The sequence below is a fragment of the Pristiophorus japonicus genome, chromosome 2 (assembly GCF_044704955.1).
Source record: "Pristiophorus japonicus isolate sPriJap1 chromosome 2, sPriJap1.hap1, whole genome shotgun sequence".
NCBI lineage: Eukaryota > Metazoa > Chordata > Chondrichthyes > Pristiophoridae > Pristiophorus > Pristiophorus japonicus.
The window spans coordinates 331631041-331644868 of record NC_091978.1 but is presented as its reverse complement, the minus strand read 5'-3'; the positions used below and the strand labels follow the sequence as shown (position 1 = coordinate 331644868).

The 13828-nt window shown below is 42.3% G+C and overlaps 1 protein-coding gene across 6 annotated transcripts in view; it reads right to left on the bottom strand.

Annotated features, from left to right (window-relative positions):
• inpp4b (inositol polyphosphate-4-phosphatase type II B) overlaps positions 1-13828 on the bottom strand; it is a 697459-nt gene that overhangs the window by 445045 nt on the left and 238586 nt on the right. For 3 of the 6 annotated variants that reach the window (XM_070872076.1, XM_070872113.1, XM_070872081.1), the window contains one exon: positions 11872-11951. The exons of 2 other annotated variants lie outside the window; for them this stretch is intronic. In XM_070872076.1, the coding sequence (XP_070728177.1) occupies positions 11872-11951 (80 nt within the window). Of the gene's footprint in view, positions 1-699; positions 766-11871; positions 11952-13828 lie in introns of those variants that run through there. One more of the 6 variants, XM_070872095.1, reaches the window with a different exon arrangement.

Here is a 13828-nt window from a genome sequence, read left to right as displayed (position 1 = left end):
AGGATCACATATAGAGTCCTTATCCAACTCACCATCTGGATTAAGGAGGTGAAAAAGTTAGGGGAAAGTTAATTTCAGGGAGGTGGAATCGGTGGGGAAAAATGTGTTTAAAAAATGAACTGTAGTGATATATTTTGTTTCAAAACGTTGTATTTGTTTTTCACAATTGGTTTTAAAGGTGAAAGTAATTATGGCTAAACATTTTGAATCTAAGCTCATTTTCATTTGATGTGTTCCAGGTTGATATCCACAATTATCTCTTACATCTCTTTAGAAGTCAGAAGATGTCTATTTAATTCATATCAAGCAATCACACTCTGCTGGTGTCCCAGTGGATTGCATTTGCTACTCATCGTCGTTATGATTTGTTTCCATGCTGATCAATTTGTTCACTTTAAAAAAAAATTCAGTCGCTGACAAGTTTTTGCTGTAGTCGATGGGAACAGAGTTTAAAAATAAATAGAAGCAAATAACCAGGCCAACCACTTTCAACACAATTTTATGCAGTGATGCACTGTGCAGTTATTCCTTTAGGCTGACAACAGCAAGTTATCAGATAATTACAGGCATTACACAAATCCTTCAACTACAGATTTTGATGAATTTCTGAACAGTATTGCAAATCAACCACCTAGCTACATTGAGACAAGTACTTGATTTTCACAGTATTTATTTAACTTCACCTTTTACCATACTTACCCGTTGCAAAATTAATTATTGCTATGAATCCCAACGTATAAATACTGTGTAGCCTTCAGTTGCCGAGCCTACAAACATTTTTGAGAAACTTTAGAAGATATCTTTCAGCATATAGCACAAAAGTCATCAACTGTAACTACTCTAGCAATTCAGTTTTTAAAAGCAAAGATTGATTTCCTCAGCTTGGTCAGCACATTTATATACAAATTGATACCAGTAAAAAATAAAGAAAGAAACTGATAATTCTTTGAAGTATCTTCTAAGAATGGTAATCCCTGTGACCACATGTCGTGCCACAATATGAATACGCAGATTATTGCCAATAAATATGTATTTTTATCTTAAAAATGAATGTTGCCAATCCTCGACCTTCCTGATCCTGGCTGCTACCCTTCCCGATCCTCTGCCACTGCTACACTTTCTCCCAATCACCGCCCCCCCCACTTCTTGGTCACTCACCTCCCAGTTGCCCACCATTCCAGTCCGCATTTAGGGCTTACCCGAGGCCCACTGCTGGTGTCACAGCAGCCAGATCTTTGAGTCGTCTTCTCTGCCGAGCTGCCTGGGGATGCCCATTAGGTGTCTGCAGCTCGCCAGCTTAATGATAATGAAGCTGGGGGCCCACGATTACATGCGCCTCAGGCCTATCCATTCAGGCACAGAGAATGACGTCTGTGCACCGGTTGTTGGAAGCACTCAAATTTCTAGGCCAATTGTTTAACATTTGTCCCTCTGTCTTTGTTGGAGATAATTAATTCTGCACAATTTGCTTTTAGGGATATAGTTAGAACTTGTGTTCATTATATATTTATAAAATAAACAGAATGGATCATAGTAAGGAAAGACATTAGCTTGGATGATGTGGAATCTGTATGGGTGGAGCTGCGGAATATCAAAGGGCAGAAAACGCTAGTGGGAGTTGTGTACAGACCACCAAACAGTAATAGTGAGGTTGGGTACAGCATCAAACAGGAAATTAGGGATGCATGCAATAAAGGTACAGCAGTTATCATGGGCAACTTTAATCTACATATAGATTGGGCTAACCAAACTGGAAGCAATATGATGGAGGAGGATTTGCTGCAGTGTATTAGGGATGGTTTTCTGGACCAATATGTCGAGGAACCAACGAGAGGGCTGGCCATCCTAGGCTGGGTGATGTGTAATGAGAAAGGACTAATCTTGTTGTGCGAGGCCCCTTGGGGAAGAGTGAGCATAATATGGTAGAATTCTTTTAAAGATGGAGTGTGACACAGTAAATTCAGAGACTAGGGTCCTGAACTTAAAGAAAGGTAACTTCGATGGTATGAGGCGTGAATTGGCTAGAATAGACTGGCAAATGATACTTAAAGGGTTGATGGTGGATAGGCAATGGCAAACATTTAAAGATCACATGATGAACATCAACAATTGTACATCCCTGACTGGAGTAAAAATAAAATGGGGAAGGTGGCTCAACTGTGGCTAACAAGAGAAATTAGGGATAGTGTTAAATCCAAGTAAGAGGCGTATAAATTGTCCGGAAAAAGCAGCAAACCTGAGGACGGGGAGAAATTTAGAATTCAGCAGAAGAGGACAAAGGGTTTAATTCGGAGGGGAAAAATAGAGTATGAGAGGAAGCTTGCTGGGAACATAAAAACTGACTTCTATAGATATGTGAAGAGAAAAAGATTAGTGATGTCAAACGTAGGTCCCTTGCAGTCAGATTCAGGTGAATTTATAATGGGGAACAAAGAAATGGCAGACCAGTTGAAGTAGTACTTTGGTTCTGTCTTCACAAAGGAAGACAAAAATAACCTTCCGGAAGTACTAGGAGACTGAGGGGCTAGTGAGAAAGAGGAACTGAAGGATATCCTTATTAGGTGGGAAATTGTGTTAGGGAAATTGATGGGATTGAAGGCCGATAAATCCCTAGGGCCTGATAGTCTGCATCCCAGAGTACTTAAGGAAGTGGCCCTAGAAATAGTGGATGCATTGGTGATCATTTTCCAACAGTCTATCGACTCTGGATCAGTTCCGATGGACTGGAGGGTAGCTAATATAACACCACTTTTTAAAAAAAGGAGGGAGAGAGAAAACGGGTAATTATAGACCGGTTAGCCTGACATCAGTAGTGGGGAAAATGTTGGAATCAATTATTAAAGATGAAATTACAGCGCATTTGGAAAGCAGTGTCAGGATTGGTCCAATTCAACATGGATTTATGAAAGGGAAATCATACTTGACAAATCTTCTGGAATTTTTTGAGGATGTAACTAGTAGCGTGGACAAGGGAGAACCAGTGGATGTGGTGTATTTGGACTTTCAAAAGGCTTTTGACAAGGTCCCACACAAGAGATTGGTGTGCAAAATTAAAGCACATGGTATTGGGGGTAATGTACTGACATGGATAGAGAAGTGGCTGGCAGACAGGAAGCAGAGAGTCGGGCAGGCAGTGACTAGTGGGGTGCCACAGGGCTCAGTGCTGGGACCCCAGCTCTTTACAATATACATTAATTATTTGGATGAAGGGATTGAGTGTAATATCTCAAAGTTTGCAGATGACACTAAACTGGGTGGCGGTGTGATCGGTGAGGAGGATGCAAAGAGGCTGCAGGGTGACTTGGACAGGTTAGGTGTGTGGGCAAATGCATGGCAGATGCAGTATAATGTGGATAAATGTGAGGTTATCCACATTGGTGGCAAAAACACGAAGGCATAATATTATCTGAATGGCGGCAGATTAGGAAAAGGGGAGGTGCAACGAGACCTGGGTGTCATGGTTCATCAGTCATTGAAAGTTGGCATGCAGGTACAGCAGGCGTGAAGAAGGCAAATGGTATGTTGGCCTTCATAGCCAAGGGATTGGAGTATAGGAGCAGGGAGGTCTTACTGCAGTTGTACAGGGCCTTGGTGAGGCCTCACCTGGAATATTGTGTTGAGTTTTGGTCTCCTAATCTGAGGAAGGACGTTCTTGCTATTGAGGGAGTGCAGCGAAGGTTCACCAGATTGATTCCCGGGATGGCAGGACTGACATATGAAAAGACACTGGATCGACTGGGTCTTTATTCACTGGAGTTTAGAAGGATGAGAGGGGATCTCATAGAAACACATAAAATTCTGACGGGACTGGACAGGTTAGATGCAGGAAGAATGTTCCCGATGTTGGGGAAGTCCAGAACCAGGGGACACAGTCGAAGGATAAGGGGTAAGCCATTTAGGACTGAGATGAGGAGAAACTTCTTCACAGAGAATTGTTAACCTGTGGAATTGCCTACCGCAGAGAGTTGTTGATGCTAGTTCGTTGGATATATTAAAGAGGGAGTTAGATATGGTCCTTACGGCTAAAAGGATCAAGGGGTATTGAGAGAAAGCAGGAAAGGGGTACTGAGGTGAATGATCCAGCCATGACCTTATTGAATGGCGGTGCAGGCTCGAAGGGCCGAATGGCCTACTCCTGCACCTATTTTCTATGTTTCTATGTCAAATTGTAATGTATTACCAATGAAATCTATTAATCAGCTAACCCTACGCAGCAAGACAAACTTCATGTTGAAAGTCTTTCAACAATAGTATGACATATCTTCACAAGTGAGGCTGACCAGATAATGCACATGAACAACAAAGTGACAATCAGGTTACAGTCAGTCTCAGCATTTTGTTTATAATACTAATGACATGTTATCGACCAAAAGATCTGAGGACCCACTGAAGCCAGTTTAAGCTGTTTTATGCTTTCACTTTGATCATGCTGCCATATTGTGGATATATTTATTTCTCTTAATAGATGCATATTTCCACACAAGTGTGAATACATTTAAATGTTCAAATGTGGTGGTTGAGTGCATGTAATTGCAAATTTGTTGCACTGTAAACTAGTGTGGGATAGAGAAACTCACATACTACCCTGGGACTTCCTTGCATGTAGTCAGCTTTATCCCAGCAGCAGGGCATCATACGTGAAACAAATGAGTGTTGTAATAGTTGTGAAATTGACATGGAGAACCTGTAACATTCTTGGACTAGCATTAGAGGAGTAATCATTAAACTAGTATATCAATTACTAACCAATATTTTTATTTCCACTTAACTGCTGAAGGGACTCTCAGTTCACCCCATCATTATGAGTCCACAGTAAGATCAACTCTGCTCGCTTTAACAAATGGATAATGCAGTACTTTACATCCAATCAGAATTCAGATGTCATTTCGGTGATGAACAAATTCTATTTCAGAGCTGTACACGTCACAGTTTTGTAATCATTTAAATCAAGTATAATTGTTCACATCTAAATAACACTTTTAAACCCCATTTTGCTTGAGACATATAAAAATAAAAACTTGTAAATTTACTGAAGACATCAGCAGCTAAAGTCTGAGCCATGCAAACTGCAACCTGTCAATCATTAGAAATGTGCAGCATTGGGGCAAGTAAGCCAAAAAGATCTCTACCCATTTAGCAGTATTGAGGAGACAAGATAATAATAAAACACATAAAAGACACTTTTATAGATATTTTCATCATTATCATAGGCAATCCCTCGAACGAGGATGACTTGCTTCCACATGAGTTCACAGACGTTTCAATGAAGGACCAGATATTCCACTCCTGAACTCCAATTGAAGGGGTGGAAGATGCACGTGGATTTTTTTTTAAACGTGTGGTGACCGTTGCACACGGGCTTGACAGAGCTAGGCCTTTATCCAGTGGCAAGGGTTAACCAGGACGACTGGAGACCTGCTCTGCTGCACGGACCTTGTGCGCGCACATATCGCAGTGTGGGCTGGCCTGTGCTGCCCCTGGGCCCTCGGCTCTTCTATGCCCCACACCCTCATTTGCCGCACCTCCGCCACGATCTCTCGCCGCTCCTCCACCAGACATTTTAACAGTTAGCTGATACTCTGATAATGGGACAACCATTCCCTGAAACTCTCTTTGCACAAATATAAAGCTGCTGAAGTTGTCACTTCAATCAGCCCTTTTAAACTTGGATGAAGGTTTCCATGGTTACAGGGTTGAATCCAGCTCACCTAGCAGCTTAAATATTAGCAGCTGAGCAAGCAGCTTCAAAACAACGAAAAGGAAAACATTGTGCAATTGTTCAGCTTATGTTGTAGAGAAAGTATATTCAGAAAATATATTCATTGAAACAGAACTCTTCATACAAAAAGTAAGCACTGGTTGAAAACATCACAAATCAAACAGATTATGAAAAGCAGCTTCAATAATATTCATTGGTCACAGTAAAATTTAATAATGAATATTATAGAATGGAAACTACCCTGTGCCTACTCTAATATCACATTTCTCTGAATTTAGAACTGACTTAGAAGGAATAGAGAGCTACATATCCAAGTTTGCGAACAACACTAAGTTACATGGCACAGTAATTAGCATAGTAGTGCAGATGCTAGAAATCTGAAATAAAAACAGAAAGCGTTGGAAATACCCAGCTGGTCAGGCAGTATCGATGATCTGAAACATTAACTCGGTTTCTCTCCCCACAGATGCTGCCCGACCAGCATTTTCTGTTTTTATTATAGTAAATCTGAACCTGTGAACCTGTGGAATTCTCTACCGCAGAGAGTTGTTGATGCCAGTTTGTTAGATATATTCAAAAGGGAGTTAGATGTGGCCCTTACGGCTAAAGAGATCAAGGGGTATGGAAAGAAAGCAGGAATGGGGTACTGAAGTTGCATGATCAGCCATGATCATATTGAATAGTGGTGCAGGCTCGAAGGGCCGAATGGCCTACTCCTGCACCTATTTTCTATGTTTCTATGTAAATAGCGTAAGTGGGAGCAGACAGTTGATAGATTGAGTGAGTGGGGAAAATGTGGCAGATGGAGTTTAATGTGGGCAAGTGGGAGGTCATTCACTTTGGACCCAACAAAGATAGAGGAGACTATTTTCTAAAGGGTGAGAAGCTAAGAACTGTGAATGAGCAGAGAGATGTAGGGATCCAAGTGCAGAAATCACTAAAAGCTAGTGGACAGATACAAAAGGAATTTAAAGGCTAATGGAATATTGGCCTTTATCTCAAGGAGGCTGGAATATACAGGGGTGGAAGTTATGTTACAGTTATATAAAGCTCTAGGTAGATCCCATCTGGAGTACTATATTCAGTTCTGGGCACCGCACCTCAGGAAGGATGCATTGGCCTTGGTGGAGGTACAGTACAGATTCTCCAGAATGGTACCAGGACAAACCTGGTTAAATTATGAGGTTGTGGGGTCGAAATTCAGGTGCAGCAGATTTGTAGAGGGGTACTTACCGCTGGAATCCTTGGTAAGGTAGGTAGAGCCATTTTCAGGATTTTGAAATGTTTTCAATGTTCCATGGGAAATGACTCATAATGGGGGTGGGTCTTAGACTGAAAGCCAGGCCGATTGGCTGAAAATGGGTCGGATGGGGTCTCCGATGCTGTCAATCAGCGATGGAGTCGTGGTGACGTCACAGCGCACGTGCGTCACTACGCTCTCTCTCCTCCGTTAAAGGAGAGAGAATCTATCATTTTTTTAATCTTTGGCCACTGGGCCACCCGGGAGTGTTTCAGCCAGGTCAGTGGTCTGGCACCCAAGAGGGGGTACCAGGCTGCCCGTTGACGGCCTGGCCGAACCCGGTGGCAGTATTTTGCCGGCCGTTCGGCAAGTTGGATGGCAAAAATGTTTCCACTGTGGCCGTGGCAGTGGGCCCCCCCCTTTAAGGGCCACCGCGCTGCCGGGCCGCACTCAGTGCGGAGATGGTGCACCGGCAGAAAAACCTGCCGGTGGCACCGCGCAGCAGAGAATCAACGAGTTCAGCTGAATATCGGGAGGCGAGTATTTTTACTGATTAAAATTGGCGGTTCAGCCACTCTGGTGGGATGGGGTTCAGGCCGAAAAATCCCCGACCTGAATTTAGGTCGGTTCGGCCAGTTTACCCCAAAGCAACGGCCATTCGATTTTTAAGAATAGCTGCCGCAAACAGGCGTTAACGGGTTGAGACCCTTAATTTTGGCCCCAACATATATTAGGCTTGTATTCCCTTGGGCATAGACGATTAAGGGGTGATCCAATTGAGGTGCTTAAGATGTTTAAAGGATTTGATAGGGTAGATAGAGAGAAATTATTTCCTCTATCCAGAACAAGGGGCATTATTATGTTTGTACTGTATCTATGAATGACTCCACAAGGCAATGTGTTGTACTCAAACTGCAGTGACCTTGGTCCTTTATTCCCAACTCTAGAGTGAGGCAGCCGCTTGGTGGCTCCCCTTTTATACAGCCCCTGCCACAGGGCAGGAAACCCCGGTCTCCACCAGTTGCACCCTCCAGTGGTTCTTGCATAGTGTAAACCTTGTTTATATCAGGTAAACAAGTCTCCATCTTATGCAACTATACAGAGAGTAAATCTATAGTCTGCATATATAACAGGCATAACCTTAAAATTAGAGCTAGGCAGTTCAAGGGTGATGCCAGGAAGCACTTCTTCACACAAAAGGGTGACAATCTGGAAATCTCACCCCCCAAAAATCTGTTGAGGCTAGGTCAATTGAAAATTTCAAAATTGAGATCGATAGGTTTTCTTAGGCTAATTGGTCTAATTTCTATTGGGAACTGCTCTGCCTACTTGGAATAAACCATGCTAAAATGTAAAAATAAGCTCATGAAAATATCTTATGCAATGAACGTGCAAAAGTGATGAGAATTGAGTGTTTTCATCGCATCCTGAATGAACTCCAATGTGACAATTTCTATACTGCTCGTAGGCTTGTGACCATCACACACTTGTATGTGTGCTTCTTATATCAATCTCTATCATATGCAGAACCTTTTATTTTCCAGTTATCATTTTAACACACAACTGCAACTTGCATTTATGTAGCACCATTAACCTAGAAAAACACCCTGAAGTACTTCACAGAAGCTTAATCAGACAAAAATTGACACCAAGCCAAAGAAGCAGATATCAGGAGAGGTGACTGAAAGCTTGGTTAGAGAGAAAGGTTTGATGGTCAGTTACAAAGGAGGATACAGAAGTGGAGGAGAGGCCTCTGAAGGCATGGCTGCCATGGGTGGGGCAGAGAGAATGCTGATGCACACGAGGCCAGAGAAGGAGGATTCTCAAAGGATAGTAGGACTGGTGCATGTGAGAGATAGGAAGGGGCAAAGCCATGAAGGGATTTGAACGAGAACGAGAATGAGAATTTAAGGCATTGGGGGACCTGGAGCCAATGGAGGTCAGTGAGCACAAGGGTGATGGACGAGTGGGACTTGGTGCGGGTTAGAGCTTTGAAGGGCGGTGGATGGGAGACCGGTCAGGAAAGCACTGGAATAGTCGAGAGAAAGACATGAATTTAACTCACCTCTGTTTACTGCATTCATTTTGCTTTTCTCATTTTTAACTTCATAATCTCTATTTACATTGAACAATTGGATTCATACTTCCTATTCCTACATTACACATGGGATGATCCTCTAAACTCTCTTGAAATCCCTACAAAATTCTGTACATGTCTACTCTGAATTGCCAGGAGCTATTTTAAAGATAGTTTACTGTTTGTGAAGTCATTAGTTTTTCTTTAATATTCAGTGATCAAGAAGGCCAATGGAATCTTGGCCTTTATTGCAAAGGGGATGGCGTATAAGAGCAGGGAAGTCTTGCTATAGTTATACAGGGTATTGGTGAGGCCACGCCTGGAATACTGTAAGAAAGGATATACTTGCTTTGGAGGCAGTTCAGAGAAGGTTCACTAGGTTGATTCCGGAGATGAGGGGGTTGACTTATCAAGATTGGCTGAGTAGGTTGGGGCTATATTCATTGGAATTCAGAAGAATGAGAGGTGATCTTATGGAAACGTATAAAATTATGAGGGGGCTTGAAAAGGTGGATGCAGAGAGGATGTTTCCACTGATGGGGAGACGAGAACTAGAGGGCATGATCTTAGAATAAGGGGCCGCCCATTTAAAACTGAGATGAGGAGGAATTTCGTCGCTCAGAGGGTTGTAAATCTGTGGAATTCACTGCCTCAGAGAGCTGTGGAAGCTGGGACACTGAATAACTTTAAGACAGAGACAGACAGTTTCTTAACCGATAAGGGAATAAGGGGTTATGAGGAGCAAGCGGTGAAGTGGAGCTGAGTCCATGATCAGATCAGCCACGATCGTGTGAAATGGTGGAGCAGACTCGAAGGACCGTATGGCCCACTCCTGCTCCTATTTCTTATGTTCAAATAGCAGGGAGGTGACTGAAGAATTATGATCTCTGCACAGCCTTAGTATGACGTAAGACTCCCAAAGCAAGCGCTCTACTCGGAACTCCTACACGGCAAGCGAGCCCAAGGTGGGCAGAGAAAACGTTTCAAGGACACCTTCAAAGCCTCCTTGATAAAATGCAACATCCCCATCAACACCTGGGAGTCCCTGGCCAAAGACTGCCCTAAGTGGAGGAAGTGCATCCGGGAGGGTGCTGAGCACCTCGAGACTCGTCGACGAGAGCATGCAGAAAACAAGCGCAGGCAGCGGAAAGAGCGTACAGCAAACCAGTCCCACCCACCCCTTCCCTCAACGACTGTCTGTCCCACCTGTGACAGAGATTGTAATTCCCATCTTGGACTGTTCAGTCATCTAAGAACTCATTTTTAGAGTGGAAGCAAGTCTTCCTCGATTTCGAGGGGCTGCCTTTGATAAATGTAGGCAGTTTTTAAAATTTGACATACAATTCTGTTTACATCTGAGTAGGTACAGCTTACCCAGGCCTTCACTATCTAGGGTACTTAGTTTGCTGTAAAAAATAAGTTCATAAATTGTTATATTATTTCAAACAAATCAGGAGTAGTATGGTACCTGCTGATTCAAGATTCATGTGTCAAATCTCTGCCAGAATACAAATAAAAACAAAATAAAATAAAACAACATGCAGCCTCCACAAACGTGGCTGAATATTCAGCTGAAGGGTTGCTGTCTGCAGGATTTGAAACTATCCTCAGGAGGAAGTACTTGTAATGCTTGTCAGTGTCAGGGAAGGGGAGCGCTCTGCCCATTTTAGAGAGAGCAACAATATCTCAGTTCCCTCACATAGTAGAGAACATTGATGTTTCACTGATCTACTATATTTGAAGGAGTCCCATGCTGACAGGTTCAAACAGGGTGATACTACCCCTCAAAGTATACATTTATGTAATTAAAAGAATATACGATCTACCTTTTCAGATGTAGTCTATCAGAGCAATTGGGAGCTCAAATGAGACACAATCATCATGAACATAGGTTGGGAGGTAGGAGAGACAGAAGAGCTGTGTGTCTCTGTCATTACAATGTCAGCAAGTGCATGTGATACGATAGCAAAATATTGCGGATGCTGGAAATCTGAAACACAAACAGTAAATGCTGGAAATACTCAGCAGGTCAGGCAGCATTTGTGGGGAGAGAAACAGAGTTAATGTTTCAGGTCAATGATCTTTCATCTGAATGGTCATCGACCTGAAATGTTAACACTGTTTGAATGTTTCCAGCATTTTCTGTTATTGCAAGTGTTACAATCTTGTTTCGATGTAATTTTCCTGATCACCTTATATCTGCAAAAAAGGTACACTTTTTCTCTGAAGCAGAAAAACATAAACTAAGAAATCTGTACATCTACATCTATGAAATAGTTTTCATTAAAAGAGCCTTTTTGTATGTGCACTGATCAAAGTGAGGGATAAATGCACTGGGAATTAAAAGTCATTTCCCTGCACAGCAAGCAACAGCATCAAGTGTTCCCAGATCAGACATAGCATGACAAAATGTATGGCTTCATCTGCATTGCTCAGAGTGTATTTTAACAGCAACTGCAGATGGAGAGCTTGTTACAGCACGTGTGACACCCCCAGTTCCCTATTCATATTGCCTCTCAGCATGAGGATGTGCTAATTAATGTGGAATCTGAACGGTAGGTCTGGGCTACTGGATCCACATCCACTGACAGCTGAAATGAGACTGTCGGAATTCATTTCACTTGTAACCCTTAACAGCCAGAGATAATTACTGTAGCTGCTTCCTTTTTCTCTTTGTCACACAGATCTCTTAAATATGCTGAATACATGCCACAGCACCAATGAGGGTTCAGAAATCGGCAATTAAGTATCTTCCCGTCTTGTGCATTTATTTCTTCTGTGTTACCACCACTGCAAGAAACCTGATTAAGTATTGTTTTAAATCTGCACACACACCTTAGGTTAATGGTCAATGTTTGCTCCTCTGACTTCAGCAGATCACCTACAGCAAATGTAGCAGAGCCCAGGAAGCTTCGCTGTAACACAGAAAACAAATGTCTTCATTAGTTTCAAAATCTAAAAGCATGACAGCTTCATCACAATGCCTGCAAATCTGTCTTGGATTGCAAGATAGCGAGAGTGAAGAAGTAAACAGCTGGATAGATCCATTATCCTGCAGAATTCGCCCGGAGATCAGTGACACAGCTATCAATAATGTTCAGCTTAATTTTCGTCTCGACAGCAGGGTATCCTTTTTCATTAAAAACCAATACAAGCTCGTATTGGTAAAACACTAAATAAGTAGTAGAAATTTAGCATTTTATTTTGATGCAGGAAAGATGAGGAAATAAATATATATGTACAGACAGCAATAAATTCATACAAAAAGCTATCCACCCAGAAAGTTGGATAACTTTTTTTTTAAGCCTTGTGCATCAATTTTCTCCCGTTGTCTGCAGGAGTTGCACTCCTTTCGAAAGTATTTTTCCCCACAGGTGCCAGTTACCTTCCAATGCCTCACCCAGCTGCTCATTCAACACATGCACGCCGAGGCAACAAGCCAGTTATTCAACTGTGGAGGGAATCACTGCCAATTTCCAATCCTATCCCCACCCAATAAATGCAACTTCCAACAGGAGTTACTGTGTCAGGAGTTACTGTATCAGGAACAGAAATCAGTCATTTTCCTTAAGGCCAGTTATAATACCTTTGCTAGCTGAGATCAGCTAACTTAGCAGAGAATGAGAATCGAACCTGGACTTTCTGGGTCTGTGAGAGATAGATACTCACTGAATAAATTAGCTGAGCTATCAGGATTACTTCCCTCAGGTGACAGAATGCCACACAGGGCTGAACTATTCTAGCTCAAATTGGCAGGAAAAACTGTCAGTAAGCTATCTTGTCCCATTTGAGATGTGCCTCGTATGTTGATAAAAGAGTCACAAATGACATTTGTGGGAACAGGCATGGTCTACACTGAAGGATGATACACCAGATTCGTCATCAGTTCAGGCTTTTGGAATTTAGTAAGCTGCTGCTACAACAGTAGCATGCATTAGACCATTGTCTTGGACGAAGTTGGCAGTCAGTCTGTCATTACAGAAGTGAGCAAGCACACATCCGATAGAATCTTTATCCTACTTGGCAGGCTGCAGTTCTTGCTTTTGAACTCAATACTGTCCAAAACCAAACAGGATTATTAAGGATGCCTAAAGACCGATCGCTACTGTTTCAGAGAGATGTGACTGGTCTGTCAGTGATTTACATGATTATAACTGGGGTAACATCACAAGTGTTGAAAATACTTAAGTCAGACACTTATGTCAAGAAAGGAACTGCTGCAGTTGCTCCTCAACATGTGCAATGCTGCAAAAAGTCTGCACAGACCACTAACAGCCTCAGCACATATATCTGAAAAATGAATTCCAAAACTATAATGAATATGCTGATATGCATCCATACACACACACACACACACTTATCTATTATATGTTAAATTCCTTAGATGGGTCACAGAAGTCTGTGCAATACCTGTTACAAGTCCTACTTCTTATTTCTTAACTCTTCTATCTCCACTGCGATCACATAGATCCAATTATCCTCCCATCCTCTAAACACACACACTCACCTACGCACGTACCCACCCCGACACACGTACCCACACACTCACCTACGCACGTACCCACCCCGACACACGTACCCACCCCCACACACGCACTCCAGCTGAACCTAATCAGTGATTTATAAAAGTTTAGCATAACTCCCTTGCTTTTGTACTGGATACCTCTATTTATAAAAGCCAAGGATCTCATTTGTTTTCATCAGCTCTAGGTCTGAATCCTAGTGCATGAACGGAAAGAAAAATAAAATCACCGCTTGGAAGAAGCTTCCTGTCATTCTACTGTAATTGAAA